Here is a 21742-nt window from a genome sequence, read left to right as displayed (position 1 = left end):
CCTTATCTTCTACTATAATCTACATAATTGGGTTTTTGTTTGTTTTGGGGGGCTTGAATTCAGGGCCTGAGCACTGTCCTGGTTTCTTTTTGCTCAAGGCTAGCACTCTTACCACTTGAGCTACAGCACCACTTCTGGCTTTTTCTGTTTATGTGGTGCTGAGGAATCGAACCCAGGGCTTCATGTTTTCGAGGTAAGCACTGTACCACTAGGCCACATTCCCAGCCCATCACTGTTTTTTTCTTCTTTTTTTTTTTTGCCAATCCTAGGGCTTGAACTCAGGGCCTGGGCACTTTCCCTGGCTTCTTTTTGCTCAAGGTTAGCACTCTACCTCTTGAACCACAGTCCCACTTCAGGGTTTTTCTGTTTATATGGTACTGAGGAATTGAACCCAGGGCTTTGTGCATGCTAGGCAAGCAAGCACTCTACCACTAAGCCATATTCCCAGCCCCCCAAAATAATCTTTACAACATTTTTTTTTCACTTCCTGGGCTTTTTTCCTAGAATCACTTATTTAAGGTGAGAATTTAAATAAATATAAAGATAAATACAGATATAAATACATTGTATTCATATATACATATAAATACATTGTTTTTGTTGTTGTTGAACCATCTAATAGTTGGTTGTTGACATCATTGCATTTTACATCATTACATTGCAGTGCCTTCACTTCAGATGGCAGAAAGGGTGTCCTGAAACTTTATGTGCCTTCTCTTTGGGCAGGAGCCATAATTTCCTGCAGCTCCATCTTAGGCTACACATGGACAGTCTGCCCATTCTGAGTTCTGGATGAGGGTGGAAAGAATTGAGAAAGGGAGAACCTTCAGAGAAAGCTGACTCTAGAAAAGTACTCTTAACCTGGCTTATGTAACTTTAACCTCTGTTTACATCACCTTTATAATAGCAATAAAATTTTATTTATTTATTTATTTTTGGCCAGTCCTGGGGCTTGGACTCAGGGCCTGAGCACTGTCCCTGGCTTCTTTTTGCTCAAGGCTAGCACTATGCCACTTGAGCCACAGCGCCACTTCTGGCCATTTTCTGTATATGTGGTGCTGGGGAATTGAACTCAGGGCCTCATGAATACGAGGCAGGCACTCTAGCCACTAGGCCATATCCCCAGCCCCAGCAATAAAATTTTTTTAAAAGGTTATCTAAAGATTTTTCTACAGTCAAGATTTAATATACTGATATAGAAGTAGCACCTAATTCTCTTATGTCTATAATATTGAGGCTGTCTTAAGGATATTGTTCTGCTCTTATTAACATTTACAAGAAACGGGCTTAAAGGAAATATTATTTCTTAAAATAACTTACCAAATTACTTCTGTTTACTTTTATCAAGCTTCTGACTAATGAAACTGAGTCTTAACTGAGTCAGAACTCATTGGAGTGTCTATGTCAAGGTCTTTTAAATAGTTGCTTTATAACTGTGATTAAATATGTAGGGCTATGATGCTAAATGTTACTGGCTCCCTTGTATCTTTAATGTGTTTCCATTCTCCAAGTATATAAGCCTTCTAGGATATAAAGCTGGGGAGAGATACTTTCTCAAGAAGATACCCTCAGGCTGGGAATGTGGCTTAGTGGTAGAGTGCCTGCCTAGCATGCATGAAGTCCTGGGATCTGTTCCTTAGCACCACATACACAGAAAAAGCCGTGTGGCACTGTGGCTCAATAGATAGAGTGCTGGCCTTGAGCAAAAAGAAGCCAGGGACAGTGCTCAGGACCTGAGTCCCAAGTCTCAGGACTGGCAAAAAAAAAAAAAAAAGAAGATACCTTCTAAATTGATGATAATGGCCAGGTGCTGGTGGATCACACTTAGAATCCTAGCTACCCAGGGAGCTGAGATCTGAGGTTGTGATCTGCAAAGGATATGTTCCCTTCCTGTAAGAGCTCCCTGAATCATCCCAAGACCTGAGGGGGAGCCCAGCCGCCCCAGCTATCCTATCAACAGAGAACAAAGAAAAACAGAACAAACACTCCATACCAGGAGAAAGTAGCCAAAGACTGAAATTCTCATTCAATAAGAGATTTTACACTGTGGCTCAAGTGGTAGAGTGCTATCCTTGAGCAAAAAAGAAGCCAGGGACAGTCCCTAGGACTGGCAAAAAAAAGGGGGGGGAGGCTGGGAGTATAGCTTAGCAGTAGTGTTTGCCTAGCATGTATGAAGCCCTGGGTTTGATTCCTCAGCACCATATAAACAGTAAAAAAAGAGATTTTACAGTCTCAAGTCCTTGAGGGAGGAATGATAGGTAGTGACTAGCCAAGAACAATGATGAAAGCTAAAGGAAATAGAATAGAGGATGGAAACAGAGGTCTGTAAGAGAGAACATTGTAATTAAACTTTTCAACCAACCTAGGTGGCCCAGTAAGGGTGTAGACATTTGTAAGACAGATTTTTTGAGTACTCCACCCACCTAAGAATTAATGATAGGCTTCATTCCAGCCAAAGGTGTGTCATTGAAATAGTTCCTGAAACAAAGATCTTTAACCCTCTCAGGCATACATTACTTTTACAAGGGGGAACCGTTTATAGTGTCATATTTCCATACCTTTATACAATGTATCACAATCAATCTCATCCCTTCTCTTAGTATTTTCCTTACCTCCGTTCCTGAGCTCCTCCCACTAGCTTCCAGCTCTACCCTCACCTGAACTCCCTGCCCTAGAGCTATAATGGGCCATTCCCACTCACCATTCAGATCTACCTACTTCCCCTTTAGCCCCAGAGTTATATAAGTGACTACCTGGATTAAGGTGCAGACACCATATTGCTCCCTCTCCTGTGGGAGATATGGCCCCACTAATAAACCTCCTTATAAACCTGTCCATGACTCTCTGCATGGTCCCCTGGGATGGCTGGGACAGATTCTTTCACCTTCTAGCATTCTTTACCTCTTCATTCTGTCATGAAACAATTGTACCCCATTTTGTTTTGTTTTGGTACTCAGGACTTATGCATTGTCCCTGTGCTTTTCTGCTCTAGGCAAAATAGAGTCTCAGTTCCATTTCCAGCTTTTTTATTTATTTTTTTGGTTGTTAATTTGAGATCAGAGTTTCACAGACTTTCCTTCCCCAGGCTGGCTTTGGATGGCCATCTTTGGATCTCAGCCTCTTGAATAGCTAGGATTACGGGCATGAGCCACCAGCACCCAGCTTTTTGATTAGTTGGGGATAGACTTTCCTCCCTGGGCTGGCTCTGAACCTGGATCCTTTGATCTTCAAATTTCAGCCTTCTGAATAGCTAGGGTTCAGGTGTGAGCCACTAGCACCTGGTTTCACCAGCTTTTTCCTGTTTTGTTTTTATTCATCTACATTGTACTTCTAATTCACTTAAAAGTCAGAAGAAATCATGAGATAAATTAGAAATTGTTGGTCCAATCACCTTCCCTCTCATAGCTTAGCATGCTCCTTTCCTAGGCAATGCTAGGCTCATTTAGTAAGGGCAGTAAATATTCAGCCTCCACCCCCTTTACCTTGAAATGATACTCTTTTGGGGCAGCTACAACCATCTAAGGCAATGAGATCCCTTTAGAATGACCTTCAGGTCTGAGCAGCTGCAAGACCCTTGATCTACTACTTAGACAGCAGCCATAAATCCTAGCCCTCCATGATGAAGCCCTGGTCCACACATTCACACCCAAGTCCCCACCCCCTAGTCCCTCCTAGCCTCAGTAGATTATAAAGGTCACCGAATACAATACTAGGCACTTCTCACTTCTCTCTTGTGAGAAGGGGTCTTGCCCATCCATTTGCTGGCCTGGATGTCTGCATGGTTTTCTCTAACAGAAGTATTTTGAATTTAGTGGAAATGAAAACATGCTAAGCAGGATGCTGGTGGCCCACATCTATTATCCTAGCTACTCAGGAGGCTGAGATCTGAGGATTGAGGTTCAAAGCAAGCTCAGGAAGGAAAGTCTGAGTCTCTTATTTCTAAACCCCCAAAAAGCTAGAAGGAGAGGTGTGGCTCAAGTGGTAGAGTGCCGATTTTGAGTGAAAAAGCCAAGCAAGAATGTGGGGCCCTAAGTTAAAAAGCCAATTCCAGCACACACACACACCACACACACACACACACACGCACACACACACACACACACACACAGAATGGCTGGGTGCTCGTGGCTTACACGTGTACTCTAATCCTAGGTACTCAGGAGGCTGAGATCTGAGAATTACAGTTCAAAGCCAGCCAGGACACTCACATCTCCATTAAACTACTCAAAAAAAAGCTAGAAGTAGTGCTGTTTCTCAAGTGGTAGAGTGCTAACTTTGAGCCAGAGTAGCTGAGGGACAGAGCCCAGGCCCAGAGTTCAAGCCCCAGGACAGGGAAAATAAAAGAAAAGAGGCCAAAATCTGAGTAATGTAGCTGGAATAGTTCTCAAAGGAAAATTTGCAGCTTTAAGTGATTATAATTTAAGAGAAGAAAACCCTATAGACCAGTGATCTAAGTAAGCCTCTATTGTAAGAAGTTTGTAAAAGAACAAAATAGAACTAAATTATTCAGTAGGGAGAAGATTACAAAGACAAGAGGAAAAATGTGTAATAGAAAATGGACAAATAGGGCTGGGAATGTGGCTGAGTGGTAGAATGCTTGCCTAGCATGCATGAAGCCCTGAGTTCAATTCCTCAGTACCACATAAACAGAAAAAAAGCTGGAAGTGATGCTGTGGGCTCAAGTGCTAAGAGTGCTAGCCTTGAGCTGAAGTAGCTCAGAGACAGTCCCCAAGCTCTGAGTCCAAGCCCCAATACTGGTATACACACACACACACACACACACACACACACACACACACACACACAAAGAAAGGAAGGAAGAAAAAGGACAAATAATAAGGGAGGGAAAAACTCTGGTTCTTTAAAAAAGAGCAATAAAATTAATAAGTGCCCAGTTGCACATTAAACTTCATATAATTGTTTTTGTTTTTTAAATTCACTCTGGAAATTTTGCCTTTAATTAAAGTGATTCATCAGTTTGCATTAATGTATTTATTGAAATGGCTGGGTTTTCTTGTCTGTTATCTTGCTAGGTCATTACAATTTTTTTTTTAAATTATAAGGGTGATAGAGGGGTTACAATTATTGCTGTTCCCTCACCCTTGTTCCATCTGTTTTTATTCTTTAGTTCCTTGTATATGTAATTAATTAATTAATTAATCCGCCTTCTTTTGGTGGTACTGGGGTTTGAATTTGGGTTCTTCTGCTTGCTAGGCAAGTATTCTTACCACTAAGCCATAGCTCTATCCCTGATTTTTGCTTATTTATTTGTTTGTTTGTTTATACTAATACTGGGCTTTGAACTCAGGGCCTATAACTCTTGCTTAGTTTTTTTTTTTTACTTACAGCTTGTAGACAAGGTAGAATGTTTCTGTTCACCTGAATATATGTTGTCAAGTATTTTAGTGGAGCTGCTTTGACTAGTCCTTTGTCCTGCAAGACAGGGAAGAAGCAGCTCCACTTTGGGCTCTTCATGTCTCAAGTGTGTGAGCAACACTCACTCAGCATTAGGGCTGTAAGGGACAAAGTATTTAGCTCAGTCTGGTAGCAGGGAACATGGTCACAAGGGTGCAAGTGGGAAAATGTCACTTGTTATTGTGTCCTATTGTGAAGCTGGGTTCCAGAATGGTAGAAGTGCCCCAAGGATCTGGAAGCTTAAGTGCGTGATAGGTGTCTGGAGTCCTTGTCAGTTTTGAAGCTGAGATAAGTGGTAATGAAGATGTTGGTTTCAGAGGTATGGGGACAGTGAATTGAGGGTCTAGGTGGTAGGTAGTGGTAGAAGAGGGTAGTGTCAAGCAAAATGTGCTTTCTTGAGTTTGATTAAGGGACTTCAAGGAAGATCTTGTCTTGTGCTTATCCAGCAGGTAGGTTTGTGTTGTGAGATTTTCACTTTCTCAGGATAGAGGCTTATCCCATTTGCTGACATCAGCACATGTGGGAAACATCAGCAAATGTGGGCCTCATGGATCCAGAAAGTTGCTGAGAGCATCTAGGGGCATGTTAGCACTGTGGGATGGCAGGGAAGAGAGCAAAAAGGTGAGTTACTCAGTAGGAACCTTGGAGAGAGGGGCCATGGAGCTGGGGGAAGTCTTATAAGAGCAATTATTGTGGTGGCTCATGCCTGTAATCCTAGCTATTCAGGAGGCTGAGATCTGAGGATGGCAGTTTGAGGCCAGCCTAGGCAGGAAAGTCTGTGAGACTCTTATCTCCAGTAAACTACTCAGAAGAAGATGGAAGTGGTGCTGTGCTCAAGTGGTAGGGTGCTAGCCTTGAGCAAAAGAAGCTCAGGGACAGTGTTCCCAAGCCCAGAGTGCAAGCCCCAGGACCGGGAGAGGTGATGTGGGGAGAGCAATTACTGGGGGCTGGGAATGTGGCCTAGTGGCAAGAGTGCTTGCCTTGTATACATGAAGCCCTGGGTTCAATTCCTCAGCACCACATATATAGAAAACAACCAGAAGTGGCGCTGTGGCTCAAGTGGTAGAGTGCTAGCCTTGAGCAAAAAGAAGCCAGGGACAGTGCTCAGGCCCTGAGTCCAAGGACCAGGACTGGCAAAAGAAAAAAGAAAAAAAGAGCAATTACTGGGGGAAGCCCTCTCCCTACCTGAGGCCCAGAAATTAAGTATGTTCATGACAGGGATGAGCTTCTTGGATTTTGATGTAGTGTAGTTGAGGGTGCATATACAGAGTAGGGTGAATGAATGATTCTATTCTTTCTTACAGCTCTGTGTCCATCACCATGTTCTGGAAGTTTGACTTGAATACCACGTCCCATGTTGATAAGCTGCTGGACAAGGAACATGTGACACTGCAGGAGTTGATGGATGAAGATGATATTCTACAGGAATGTAAGGCTCAGAATCAGAAGCTGTTGGACTTCCTGTGCAGGCAGCAGTGTATGGAAGAGCTGGTGAGCCTCATCACACAAGACCCACCCTTGGACATGGAAGAGAAGGTCCGCTTCAAGTATGTACTGAGGCTGTGATTGGGTCCAGCACTGGACAGTGCTCAGGGAGGCCGTGGGCAGTGTTTGAGGATAGCCAGTGGCAGGGTTTTCTAATGGCAATTCAGACTTTAAACCTGAGAAGTGAGGAGGCCACTGTGGGATTTGTTGTGTATGAGGCTGAGAGTTGACAATCTCTTGAGTTACAAGACAATTTCATATAAAGTTGGTATGTGTTGAAGTATTTTGAGTGACAATATACTTGAAAGACTATGCCAGCAATTGTAAGGCACATGAGGTTGCATAGTGAAGCTGCATGGTCAGCAAAGTTGGTCTCAGGCTTGGCAGAAGAGCCAGGCAGGAGAGATGGGCAGTATCTGATTCTTGAGTCCCAAGAAGTGCTTTAAACTTTGAGGAAATATGTCCTTATCATCAATGGTAGTAACCCTTCTCCAAGTTTTCCCTAAAGTGTTACATTCAACATTTGGCTGGGATGTTAGGAGATGACAGAAAGAAAAGGGGCAATGGAGCATTAAAGTAAGGAGAGTGTGAACCAGGAAGACACCTTGGGAGGCAAAAGGAAAGGACAATCCCGCGCTTAAGGCTCTGAGTGTGCAGCTCTGCAAAGAGGCTGTGTTGCAGACAGTGTCCCAGAGAGAGCTGGGGACAAGTGACATAACAGATAACAGTTCTAGGTACTTATGAGGAAGTATAAAGTATGTACATGTTGTGCTAAAGTCTTAGAACAGGGTCAGCAAAGTATGACCTTGCTTTTTCTTTCTTTAGACAGGGTCTCAATACATAGTTCAGGCTGGCCTTAATCTCATGCTTCTCCTGCCTCAGACTCTTAAGTGCTAGAATTACAGGCATGTTCCATTCCTCATATGTTTTACTTTCTTACATGGTTGAAAAAAGTAAAAGGGGCTGGGAATAGGGCCTAGTGGTAGAGTGCTTGCCTCATATACATGAAGCCCTGGGTTCGATTCCTCAGCACCACATATATAGAAAAGGCCAGAAGGGGTGCTGTGGCTCACATGGTAGAAGGCTAGCCTTGAGCAAAAAGAAGCCAGGGACAGTGCTCAGGCCCCGAGTTCAAGCCCCAGGACTGGCAAAAAAAAAAAAGTAAAAGGAAGACTACTTGGTTCCAAATGTTCATTATATAAATTTTACTTTTTTTTTAATGGTCGAATGGGGATTTGAACCCATGGCCTCCAGCTAGGCAGGTATTCACGTAAGATCTCATGTTTTTGCCTAGATTAGCATTAGACCACAACCCTCCAACCAATGGCCACCAGTGTAGCTAGAATAATAGGTATAAATAGCCATGCCTGGCTTATTGATTGAGATGATGTCTCAATAACGGTTTGCCTACCTTGGCCTTGAACTTCAGCCCTTCTAATCTCTACCTCCTAAGTAGATGTGAGTCACTGTGTGTGTGTGTGTGTGTGCACGCGTGCGTGCGTGTGTGTGCATGCCAGTCCTAGGGCTTGAACTCAGGGCCTGAGCATTCATTATCCCTAAGCTTTTTTGCACAAGGCTCACACTCTACTACTTGAGCCACAGCTCCACTTCTGGCTTTTTGGTGGTTAATTGGAGATAAGGGTCTCATGGACATTTCTGTTTTGGACTTGCTTTGAACCTTGATCTGATTCTTAAATCTCAACCTCCAGAGTAGCTAAGATTACAGATGCCCAGGCTAGAAATTTACTTTTTTGGTCTCAGACTATAGACTTCTGGTGGATACCACACTCAGACATATATAATACAGAGTCCAGTTGAAAAAAAAAAAGGGCTTACAAAAAAAATTGCTATTTGGCCCTTCATAGCAAATCTTTGCTTACTTTTGTCCTTTGGAGGACAACAGGACAGGCCTGGGTAATGGGATAGCCTGTAGCAAGCTGTCATAGAGTAGTCAGCCAGGTACATTTCTGATTGAGGGTGAGTTAAATGAAGAACAGGGACTTGTTTATAGAGCAAGGTGATAGCTTTGGGAAAAGTACAGCTGAGGTCTTCTGGGTCAGGAGAAGGGTTCTAGAGTAGTGTCAGTGAGTGGACAGAGTTGCAGAGTCAGAGCTTGAGAGAAATTAGTAATAATAGATGAGTGCAAAGCTATAGAGTAAACAAAGCCATGAGGAAACAAAGCTATGGAGTAAACAAAGTCCTGTGGCTTAGGGGAGCCTGACTTAAGTCAGTAAATTTTCTCCTCCTCTTCTTCCTTCCCCTTCCTCCCCCTTCCACCCCCTCCTTCCCCCTCCTCCCCCCCTTCTCCTCCTTCTCCTTCCTCCTCTTTCCTCTTCGTCTTCCTCCTCCTCCTCCACCTTCTTTAAATGGTGCTGGGGATTGAATTCCCGGGCTTTGCACAAGTTAGGCAAGAACTCTTACCACCGAGCTACACCCTAACACTTCTATTAGGATTTTAAAAGTTTTCTTATTTTAGTGCTCTTTCCTCTGTGTGCCTAGTTATGTGTCTGTCAGTTGGTTTTTTGCTGGCAAATTCAGATGGAAACTTGCAGACTTTTCTGCCTGGGCTGCCTTTGAACCACACTCCTCTAGATCTCACCCTTTTCAGTAGCTAGGATTATAGGTGTGAAACACTAGTGCCTAGTGATTTCCTATTTCTTATTTTTTGGGTGTTTTTTGTTTTTTTGCCTGTCCTGGGGCTTGAACTCAGGGCTTGAGCACTGTCCCTGGCTTCCTTTTTTATGCTCAAGGCTAGCACTCTGCCACTTGAGCCACAGCACCACTTCTGGCTTTTTCTGTTTATGTGGTGCTGAGGAATTAAACCCAGGGCTTCATGCATGCTAGGCAAGCACTCTACCACTAAGCCACATTCCCAGCCTCTCTTGTATATTTTTTAAAATATAATTTTACTGTTATTATTAAGATGTATAGAGGAGTTGCTATTTCACACTTTGGGTAACGTGTATATTTCTTCTTTGAATAATATCGCCCCTTCCTTTTATTTCTCCCTCTTACAAAAGTTATTTAAACTTACAGAGCAGGACCTGTTGATGACTGATTATAAAATATTGCCAAAAAAAGTGTGAGGGGCTGGGAATATGGCCTAGTGGCAAGAGTGCTTGCCTGGTATACATGAAACCCTGGGTTCGATTCCCCAGCATCACATATATAGAAAATGGCCAGAAGTGGCACTGTGGCTCAAGTGGCAGAGTGCTAGCCTTGAGCAAAAAGAAGCCAGGGACAGTGCTCAGGCCCTGAGTCCAAGGCCCAGGACTGGCAAAAAAAAAAAAAAAAAAAAAGTATGAAAAATCTTAGTTCTTCCACATAGATATAACCTGAGGAGCCAAGTTTTTCTAGTTCTATCAGCTCCACATATGGTCAAGAGCAGATTGTTCCCTGGGCTCTGAATACATTTCAAGAAGTGGTCTGTACTTTCCTTTTGCTTCCTTACTCCCTGGGTTTATTTAGACTTTGCTCTATCACCCTAGTACATTATGTCTTGTTCTTTAGAGATCTGGTAGAGGAGCCTCATTGTGGTCTTCAGTGCTGTCAACTTGGTCCCCTTACCTTGTTCTGTCTGGTCCCCCTGCTGTGTGTCATGTGCTGTTCTGAACACTTATTTAATCCCACAAGATGGGCACTGGCTGCCTCCTTTCACAGACAAGGCCAGAGAGATTCCCCAGTGAAGGTGTAGGCTGGGCCTGATGACCCTGTCCTCAAATTCCCCTCTCCTCTACAGCCTGTGGTGCCCTAAACACTGATTGTAGCTCTTTCCTGTCCTCAGGCTTACTTGTTTGGCTCCTTGATGTTGGACTTCAGTGACTTTCAGGTTCCTTGCAGCTCTAAAAGCTTTCTCCTCTTGTGGGAGCTGAGGAAGAACACCTACTCCATGGACAGTTGAAAGCTGTCCATTTCTTTTCCTTCAATGCATGGATGGTCACTATGCTTGACAAACTGTTCCCTCCAGAGTAAACCTAGGTTCCCCTCAGGCTGACCCAAGTGACTACTTTGATTTAGCACTGGCCCTATGTTTGTAAGAAAAACCCATAGCCGCTGACTCCAAGCTGCTATATCCTGTGTGCCAAACACTATTCTGCTGTCTACAGAATAACTCCATGTCTTCATAGAAGCTCATCTCTATGATTAGAGAAAAGAACCTTGACAGAGTCAGAGAATTGGCCTTGTATAGGAGAAGACAGTCTTTTCCCAAAGCAGCCAGACAGAATGCTTTCCCCTGGTTTCTAGTCTGCTGGATCCTGTGTATACTTCCAGGCATTCCAAGATGAACTCGGATGAGGGGCAGAGCACTAGCCTTATTACCAATGGTGCTCAGAGCCCTCAAGGGCTCTGGTCTGAGAATTGGACAGTGATGCCCATCCTGGGCTTTTGGCCAAGTAAGCCTTTCGTGGAGTAGTTTGTTTCCTCCATTCCAAGTCTGCCAGATGCTAAGCAAGGAAAATAGTGATGTGATTACATTATTACATGTAACAGGCTAAGGTCGATTTTGCATGTGGTCAATTTTCCTCAAATAAAAAGTACATTATTCACACATATTACTCTTTTTGTGTGTATATGTGTGGTACCAGTCCTTATATTTGTTTGACTTGCTTACTCAGCTTGCCTTGCTGGCACTATCACCTCCAGCCATGCTTTTTGCTGATTATTATTTGGAAATTAAGTCTTGCAGACTTTTCTGTGTAGGTTGTCCTTGAACTATGATACTTCAGATTTCCAACTCCTAAGCAGCTAGAATTACAGGCATGAGTTACCATCACCCAGCACATAGTAGTATTTCTTAATGATAAACTATTTGCTTAGTGCCTCACAACTGATACCATATGGTAAAATGCAGACATGATATTTCTCCAGACTAGAACATTTGGGGTCTGTACTTATTTGCATAAAGAGACAAGGACTTGGCGGGGGGGAGGATATGAAAGGCAGGGTTCTGATGGAAAGGGGAAGATAAACATGACTAGGACTTGGCTTCACTGAGGTGATGTGGATTGACAGGAGAGACCTAGGAAGTATAAAAGCTTAGGGAGGGGCTGGGAATATGGTTAGTGGCAAGAGTGCTTGCCTTGTATACATGAAGCACTGGGTTCGATTCCTCAGCACCACATATATAGAAAATGGCCAGAAATAGTGCTGTGGCTCAACTGGCAGAGTGCTAGCCTTGAGCAAAAAGAAGCCAGGGACAGTGCTCAGGCTCTAAGTCCCAAGGCCCAGGACTGGCCCAACAACAACAACAACAAAAAAAGCTTGGGGAGAGGAGAAGCCAGGATGTAAAGAAAGATGAGAGAATAGAAGCAGAGGTGGGAAAATGCAGGATATCAGAATATAGTATATAAGAAGCTCGTAAAAAGTGTATTAAGACTTTTGAGTTTCTAGTAGTCAGAAGTATCCATTGGTCACTGAGTAGCATCACCTTCATTCTGCTCTGAAGTCTTTTTAGTATTTTGTTTTTATCATGTGGCTCTGCTTTCTAAGAGGCAGATTACTTAAGCAGCTTCTTTAGAGTTGAAGAAGTCTAATTTCACCTCCAGTGCTTGGACTGTGCCCTTTTAGATACCCAAACACAGCCTGTGAGCTTCTGACTTGTGATGTGCCACAGATCAGCGACAGACTAGGCGGGGATGAAAGCCTAATGAACCTTCTATATGACTTCTTGGACCAAGAGCCGCCACTCAACCCTCTACTTGCCAGTTTTTTTAGCAAGACCATTGGCAATCTCATTGCAAGGAAAACTGAGCAGGTAATAATAATAATGTGTGGATCATGTTGTGTGTCTGACAACCTCAGCTGTCACTGTGAAACTGTCACCAGGCTCTGGAGACCATTTTGATTGCTCAACAATGGAGCCTTGTGAGTGAGTGGCTGATATGTGTATTGGAGTTTGAATAAGACAGTGGAGGTCAACTGTGGAACAGCCCTCCCCACATGGTACACAGGATTCCAGACTGTGCCAGCTTGTCTTTTCACTGATCAAGCACTGATGTGAAGTCTTGGGCCATGACTTCATCATGGCAAGACCGTAGATTTTCACCTTCTCAGGATATCTTTTTTGTATGTTCACAGCACTTACTGCTTCCAAGCGAAACCATGTCCAGTGTTAGGCTTTTGCAGGAGAATGAATTTTTCTTTCAGCTGTAGCATGGCTTTCTCCTCCTTTACATGCAGCCTGACACAGACTTTAACCATCCCCACTGGCTTATTTTATTTTTATTATTGTTTTTTTTTAACCAGTCCATGGGCTTGAACTCAGGGTCTGGGCACTATCCCCGAGCCTCTTTGTACTCAAGGCTAGCACTCTACCACTTGAGCCACAGCACCACTTCTGGCTTTTTTTGAGTAGTTTATTGGAGTTAAGAGTCTTACAAACTTTTCTGCCCGAGATGGCTTTGAACCATGATCCTTAGATCTAAGCCTCCTGAGTAGCTAGGATTACAGGCATGAGCCACCAGTGCCTGGCCCCGACTGGTTTATTTCAAGCCACATCTCAGACATCAGATCATATTTTTTGTAAACATTTCAGCATATTTCTTTAAGTTATAAAGACTTCTTTTTAAAAAATATTGCTAGACACTATTATAGTCCCAAAACATCAGCCATAATTACTCATCACCAAGTGTCCTTTCAGGGAACAAACCAGTATTTTGTGTTTGTTGAGCCATGAGAGAAAGGTTTGTTTTCTGTGAGGAAATTCTGTTTGCAAGTTGTGAATATTTTGGAGAATGTCATCTTTCGTCAGATAAGAAGTATCCTCAGAGGAATCCTTTTGAGAAAGAGAACAGTGTGTTTGTACAAATGTGCGTACATGTATGTATATGCCTCTGTGTGTCCTTTTTTTTTTTTTTTGCCAGTTCTGGGCCTTGGACTCAGGGCCTGAGCACTGTCCCTGGCTTCTTCTTGCTCAAGGCTAGCACTCTGCCACTTGAGCCACAGTGCCACTTCTGGCCATTTTCTGTATATGTGGTGCTGGGGAATCGAACCCAGGGCTTCAAGTATACGAGGCAAGCGCTCTTGCCACTAGGCCATATCCCCAGCCCCTCTGTGTGTCCTTGTGTGCGTGTATATGCAGTGAGACTGATGCTGCTCCCCCGGGTGGTGGTGGCACTTAAGAGTCTGTGGAGTGTCAGCACTTTTCCTTGTAGTACAGAGGTGTTGGCATCTTGGACATCATAGAGACTGCCTATGTCTTGTGCTCACAGTCCAGTGACTGAATGTATGTGTCATAATTGATTGTAGATTGATCATATTCCTCTGTCTCTTTTAGATATTTCTTTTTTCCTTTTTTTTTTTTCTAATCAATGCTGGGGCTTGAACTCAGGGCCTAGGTGCTGACTCTGGTCTTTTGTGCTCAAGGTTAGTGCTCTACCATTTGAGCCACAGCACCACTTCTAGTTTTCTGGTGGTTAATTGGAGATAAGAATAAGTTTTACTGACTTTCCTGCCGGGGCTGGATTTGAACCACAATCCTCAGATCTCAGTCAGCCTCCTGAGTAGCTAGGCGTACAATTGTGAGCCACTGGTACCTGGTTCTACTTCCGGCTTTTTGGTGAATAATTGAAGATAAGAGTCTCTCCCTCCCTCCCTTCTTTCTGTGCCAGTACCAAGGCTTGAACTCAGGGCTGTTGTTCTTATTTATTTAGAGCTACCATTTGTGCTGTGCCTCCAAGCCAGCTTTTTTGCTGGTAGTTAACCATCAAAAAAACCCAGATAGAGTCTCTAGACTTTTTTTTGCCCAGGCTAGCTTGAAATTTCCATCCTTAGATATTAGCTTCCTTAGTAGCTAGGATCACAGGCACGGGCCACCAGTTCCTGGCATTTGATTTTCCTTTCTTATATGCCCTTGTCAGGCAGTAGAATAAAGATTTTATGTCCTTATACAGTTATATGGGAAATAGTTCTGGAATTCTTGTTTCTGCAAGAATCTGTATATGATAGGATTCTTGTTGGAATATATTATAAACACGTGGAAATGTAGTCTATATTACTAATGTAAGCTAATAAAAATGATAGAATTCTTTTCCTGTGGTTAGTAGAATTTGCTGGCAAGATCATTAGCTCCTGGAGATTTCTGTGTAGTTGTAGTCAGTCACACATTCATTTCCTCTGATGTTCTGGAATTCTTCAGCTTTTTTTCTTGTCAAGATTTTTTTTTCAAGAAAATTATTTTTTATAAATTTCTACAAATGGGGTTGGGAATATGGCCTAGTGGCAAGAGTGCTCACCTGGTATACATGAAGCCCTGGGTTCGATTCCTCAGCACCACATATATAGAAAATGGCCAGAAGTGGTGCTGTGGCTCAAGTGGCAGAGTGCTAGCCTTGAACAAAAAGAAGCCAGGGACAGTGCTCAGGCCCTGAGTCTAAGGCCCAGGACTGCCCCCCCTCCCCCAAAAAAGAAAAATTTCTACAAATGGGCATAAAACTGTTCATATGTTATAACTCCTCATTATAGCTTTATGTCTGTTTTTATATTTTCTGTCTCTTATTTCAGTTCTGATATTTCTCTTTTGTTTTGGGGTTTTGAGAATGGGGCTTACTATGTAGTCCAAGATGGACTGGCCTTGAACGAATCCTCTTTCCTTAGCCTTCTGAGTGCTGGTATTAAAGGTGTGTACTACCATACCATACAAACCTGATTTGTATGTGCATGCATGCATGTGTGCATATGTGTGTGAGTGTGTGTGTGTGTGTGTGTCTTCTGGTCCTAGGGTTTGTTTTTTGTTTGTTTGTTTCTTTGTTTTGCCAGTCCTGTGCCTTGGACTCAGGGCCTGAGCACTGTCCCTGGCTTTTTTTTTTTTTTTTCTCAAGGCTAGCACTCTACCACTTGAGCCACTTCTGGCCATTTTCTATATATGTGGTGCTGAGGAATCGAACCCAGGGCTTCATGTATATGAGATAAGCTCTCTTGCCACTAGGCCATATTCCCAGCCCCTGGTCCTAGGGGTTTTAACTCAGGGTTTGGGCATTATCCCTGAGCTACCACTTCAGCCACAGTTCCACTTTTGGTTTTTTTTTGGTGGTTAACTGGAGATAAGAGTCTCACAGACTTTCCTACCTAGGCTAGCTTCAAACCATGATCCTCAGATCTCAGCCTTCTGAGTAGCTAAGATTACAGGTATGAACCACTGTTGCCCTGACTTTGCTACTTGTGCTTCCTCTGTTCTGTTCTTATTCTGTCTCTCTAGGAATTTATCATCCTTTTCAAAGTGTCCTCCTCCTCAATTTTTTTTTTTTTTGCCAGTCCTGGGGCTTGAACTCAGGGCCTGAGTACTGTCCCTGGCTTCTTTTTGCTCAAGGCTAGCACTCTACTTGTTGAGCCACAGCGCCACTTTTGGCTTTTTCTGTTTATGTGGTACTGAGGAATCGAACTCAGGGCTTCATGTATGTGAGGCAAGCACTCTACCACTAGGCCACATTCCCAGCTCCTCCATTTTTTTTTCTAATCCTCTCCTTCCTCTTCTTCCCTGTTTTCTGTTCTCCAGTCTTTCTCCTGATCATCTCAGTCTATTTTTGTTGCTGTGACTGAATATCACCAACTGGATAATTTTTTATTTTTTTTACTGGTCCTGGGGCTTGAACTTTGGGTTTGGCTGCTGTTCTTGAACCTCTTTGTGCTCAAGACTAGCTCTTCCACTTGAGCCACAGTGCCACTTCTGGCTTTTTCTGAGTAGTTACTTGGAGATAAGAGTCTCATAGACTTTTTTACCTGTGGTCTGGCTTTGAACCCCGACCCTCAGATCTCAGCCTCCTGAGTAGCTAGGATTATAGGTGTAAGCCACCATCCATGCCCAGCTTGGGTAATTTTATAAGAAAATTTATTTCTTATAGTTCTGGAGGCTAGGAGGGCCAGAGTCAAGAAGCTTTATCCAGTGAAGGCAGAGAGTCCAGAAGATACATGGGACAACACATGGCAAGACACAGTAGTCTCTTCCATTCTTTATAAAACTTACTGAAATCACAGAGCCTTATGACTTCAAACTTTAGTCACCTCCCAAAGGCCCCAACCCTAAATATCATTAATATATGACTCTGGAGATTTTGTGTTCAACATGTGAGAATTGAAGAACACTTTGAAACCATAGCATCACCTCAACCCCAGTGACCATGGCCAAGATTCCTCCAGTTTGGGGAAATCTACTGTGTGTTCTCATTGTTACCAGTATACCTCCTCCCCAGCCCAGTGACGGACCTACGGCCCCTTATCTAGGGGTGATCAGGGCCAAATTTTCAAATCACACACCCACGGTCCATTCCCTAAACAGCCCACTGTAATCATGGTGGGTTCTGTACCCACTCCCCCATGTCTATATCTGTTCCTTGTTGACACAGTCACTTGCCAGGTGTATACCTCTTTTTCTTCTCTAAAGCCTCAGTCTTTTTCCTACAGCCACTGTGGATTTCTGTCAAGGACTGTCCATCTTGTACAAGTGCTCTGCTGTTCTTGGTGTATTTGTTCCGGGCCTGAGGGCTGTCAACAATGCCCTTCATCTCTCAGCTCTGTGTACCTTTCATTTCTGTTGTAAAAACTTGAGCAAGTAAGTGTTGAGTGGTGGTTATGTGTAGCAGCCTGTGCTATTCTGCTCAGGACATGGTATTACAGAGCCTCACCTTTGTATTGCCTATACCACTGTCCTCTAGGACTCTGTCCTGGAAGGGGTCCTTTTTTTTTTTTTTTTTTTTTTTGTCATGGGGCTTGAACTCTGGGCCTGGGCACTGTCCTTGAGTTCTTCAACTCAAGGCTAGTACTCCACCACTTTGAGCCACAGCACCACTTCTGGTTTTCTGGTGGTTAATTGGATATAACTTTGCTGCTGGGGCTGGCTCTGAACCACAATCCTCAGATCTCAGCCTCTTGGGTAGCTAGGATTATAGGTGTTAACCAACAGTGCCTGGCTTTTTTTTTTTTTTTTGTCATAGCTGCAAGGGAATTCCTCTCTTTTTTTTTTTTTTTTTTGCCAGTCCTGGGGCTTGAACTCAGTGCCTGGGCACTGTCCCTGAGCCTCTGTGCTCAGGGCTAGTGTTCTGCCACTTGAACCACAGTACCACTTCTGGGTTTTTCTGAGTAGTTTATCATAGATAAGAGTTACAGATTTTCCTGCCCAGAATGGCTTTGAACCATACATAATCTTCAGACCTTAGCCTCCTGAGTAGCTAGGATTACAGGTGTGAGCCACTGGTGCCCAGCTTCTTGTGTATGTGTGCTTATGTGTGCACATGTATGCTGGTATTGGGACTTGAACTCAGGGCCTGGGCGCTGACCCTTAGCTTTTTTTCACTGAATGCTGGTCTCTACAACTTGAGCTACACCTCCCCTTCCAGCTTTTTTGGTGGTTAATTGGAGATGAGTCTCATGGACTTTCCTGCATAGGCAGGTTCCAAACTGCAATCCTCAAATCTCAATCTCCTTAGTAGCTAGGATTACAGGCAACCGCCACAAGCACTCAGCTTTGCATATGAGTTCTAGAAGTGTTCCCTGGCTGTCAGAAGTTGACCTTGTTTGTTCATCAGGTATATTTAATTTCAGGTAATTATGTTCCTGAAGAAGAAGGAGGAGTTCATCAGCCTGGTACTGAAGCACATGGGTACCTCAGCTCTCATGGACCTGCTGCTGCGCCTGGTCAGCTGTGTGGAGCCAGCTGGGCTCCGGCAGGAGGTCCTTCATGTGAGTACCCAGGATATCAGCATAATTGGCTAGGTCTTCAACTAGCCAATCAGCAGTCAAGGTTCTTGTCCACACCTTCAGAAGCAACAAGCACAGACATTTCCCCCCTAGTAGTCTGGCATCTTTTTTTTTTTTTTTTTTTTGGCCAGTCCTGGGCTGTGAACTCAGGGCCTGAGCACTGTCCCTGGCTTCTTTTTGCTCAAGGCTAGCACTCTGCCACTTGAGCCACAGCGCCACTTCTGGCCATTTTCTGTATATGTGGTGCTGAGGAATCGAACCCAGGGCCTCATGTATACGAGGCAAGCACTCTTGCCACTAGGCCATATTCCCAGCCCCGTATTCTGGCATCTTGCTGTGCTCAAAAGTAAGAGTTTCCTTAGGTCCTGCCCTTTTCCCCCAGGGTACCCACTCAGGTCTTAGAGCAGGTGATCAGTGGGGAATGGGCTTTCGACTCAGCTGTGAGAAAAGTGTGAGCTGATGATGGTCCATACAGAGGCCTGTTGCTTATTCTGGAGTGTAGTTGTTTCTCTCCTACTGGTCAGGCAGTGAAAAGAGCAGTCTTGGGTTCCCATCCCAGGGCTTGATAGTGTTTTAGTGGGCTTTTTGAAGTAAAGTAAACCATTGGCTTTTACCTATTTTCTCTCTCTGGCACTCAAATATAATCAAGGCACATGTGGTGATACATGCCTATGATCCCAGTACTCATGAGGCAGAATCCAGGAGTATTGTTAAGTTCCACGCCAGCCTGGGTTACATGTGAGACCTTGTCTCAAAAATCTGGAGGAGGGGCTGGGAATATGGCCTAGTGGTAAGAGTGCTTGCCTCGTATACATGAAGCCCTTGGTTCGATTCCCTAGTACCACATATATAGAAAACGGCCAGAAGTGGCGCTATGGCTCAAGTGGCAGAGCGCTAGCCTTGAGCAAAAAGAAGCCAGGGACAGTGCCTAGGCCCTGAGTTCAAGCCCCAGGACTGGCCAAAAGAAAAAAAAAATCTGGGGGGGAAAAGATTATTATTTAAGTTATTAATTTCCTTATGAAGCTAACATTTTCATAGTGAGTGCAGCACGCATATCAGCTGCTGCTACTCACTGCTCTGAGAGAGCCCATGGAAGGATGTGCTTCTTACCTTGTTATGAAGCTAGCATTTTCATAGTGAGTACAGCATGCACATCAGCTGCTGCTACTCACTGCTACGAGAGAACCTGTGGAAGGATGTGCTTCTTACCTGTGTTACTTAGAGTATAAAACTTCATTAGGCACAGGTCACCAAGGTGACTAGGTGAGCCAGTGTGTAGTTCTTCCATGCCCTGATACTAGGCCCTCTTTGCCTTTGACCTTGGAAAGTATCTGCTTTAGCCCTCAAAGCAATTCTGTGGTCATTCTGCTCTTTCTGATTCTTCAGGGAGCCAAGGGTTACTTAGTTTTCACATATATTTGGGCCCCAAAGCTCCAACTTGTTCCAGTTAATCTGTATTCTAGTCTTTGGAAATGTGTCCTAAAATAGACTATATACATCTATACACACACACACACTCTCTCTCTCTCTCTCTCTCTCTCTCTCTCTCTCTCTCTCTCTCTCTCTCTCTCTCTCTCTCTCTCTCTCTCTCTCTCTCTATTGGGACAGATGGTACACCCACCTGGACTCTCTGAGCCACTTCCAGAATTTAGTAATTGAATCCTTTGGACTCTTTCTGAATCTGGGCAGACCAGACAGTTGTGTAAGAAGATGCAGTCTTTATCTAAGGAAACCTGGTGTGTGGGCTTCTGCTGTATGGAAAGACTTTTCCTTCCAGTTAGTTAGATATGAGCAAAGATATTGATGGCCTTTTCTTCCCTTTCAGTGGCTTAATGAAGAGAAAATCATCCAGCGACTTGTGGAATTGATTCATCCCAATCAAGATGAAGATGTGAGTGTAATGCTCACAGAGTTCACTTTCTTTCATGAAGGAAACCCCTATTCCTGGCTTCTTGGAGTACTCATTGCTGCTGTTCAGTGGGGAGCATATCACTTCCAATAATGGCCCTTTCTTTAAGTGCTGATGTCTAGGCCATGTTGGTTTTTAAAAAATTAATATATATGTTTATAAAAATCATTCTATCAGAGTTGTGTTAGTTATCTATAGCTAAATAAGAAATCACCTCAAGCTGGGTGCTGGTGGCTCACTCCTGTAATCATAGCTACTCAGAAGGCTAAGACCTGAGGACCATAGTTTGAAGCCAGCCTGGGCAGGAAAGTCCATGAGACTCCTGTAACTCCAATTAACCACTAGAAAACCTGAAGTGGAACTGTGGCTCAAAGTGGTAGAGCACTAGCCTTGAGTAAAAGAGCTCAGGGGCAGAACCCAGACCTTGAGTTCAAGCCCCATGAACAAAAAAAAAAGAAAGAAAAAGAAAAAAGAAATCACCCCAAATCTGAGTTGCCTGGCTGTGAACTCATCTCAGAAGTAGCAACCCTTACTCCGATGTATTCTGCTGTTTAAACATGAGTGGCCAGGTACAGCTCACACTCAAGGAGCTAGGCATACAAGGGCATAAATTCAAGGAGGTGATGGATAGAGGCCTACTAGAAGCTTCCCTAGATGCACAGAAGGTGATCTACAGATATAGGAGTTAAAAACCAACACTCAATCAGTATCTCTTTCCTACTAAACTGTCATAGCACAGACTGTTTCTTATACCTGGTATCAGAGGGTTTCCCCAAACACCAAACAATTAGTTCTCAGCAGATGCCAGCTGGATATTCTCTTAATTCAATTCTTCTGAATTTTGGTTCAGCCTCTACAGCTTGAGGGCTCAGGCCCCAAATCTGCCCCCTGAGCCTTTGTAATGCCTGTCACAAGCTCTGGATTATGTTACCTATGCTTCTGACCAACCAGCTATAAATTGTGGTTTCCACACTCTGCCACTTAGGTTCAGTCAATTTTCTTGAGTGGCTTAACAAACTTAGGGAAGCAGTTAATTACATTTGCTAGTTTGTTATAAGGGGTATTACAAAGAATATAGATGGTGAGGTACATAGAACAAGGTATGAGAGGAGTGCAGAACTTCCGTGTTTTTTGCACTGCTACCCTCCAGAAACCTCCACACGCTCTGCTATTCAAAAGCTCCATAAATCCAGTCCTTTTTGAGTTTTTATGGAGACCTCATTGAATAGGCATGATTGCAAA

The 21742-nt window shown here is 43.7% G+C and overlaps 1 protein-coding gene across 6 annotated transcripts in view; it reads left to right on the top strand.

The window, feature by feature from the left end:
- Ppp6r2 (protein phosphatase 6 regulatory subunit 2) overlaps nt 1-21742 on the top strand; it is a 73552-nt gene that overhangs the window by 24359 nt on the left and 27451 nt on the right. For 4 of the 6 annotated variants that reach the window (XM_048353620.1, XM_048353622.1, XM_048353624.1 and 1 more), the window contains 4 exons: nt 6720-6962; nt 12469-12655; nt 18436-18573; nt 20417-20482. In XM_048353620.1, the coding sequence (XP_048209577.1) occupies nt 6736-6962; nt 12469-12655; nt 18436-18573; nt 20417-20482 (618 nt within the window). In that variant the 5' untranslated portion in view covers nt 6720-6735. Of the gene's footprint in view, nt 1-6719; nt 6963-12468; nt 12656-18435; nt 18574-20416; nt 20483-21742 lie in introns of those variants that run through there. The other 2 variants (XM_048353625.1, XM_048353626.1) reach the window with 2 other exon arrangements.

This window comes from Perognathus longimembris, chromosome 1, assembly GCF_023159225.1.
Source record: "Perognathus longimembris pacificus isolate PPM17 chromosome 1, ASM2315922v1, whole genome shotgun sequence".
NCBI classification, from domain to species: domain Eukaryota; kingdom Metazoa; phylum Chordata; class Mammalia; order Rodentia; family Heteromyidae; genus Perognathus; species Perognathus longimembris.
This window is presented reverse-complemented; position numbering and strand designations above follow the sequence as displayed.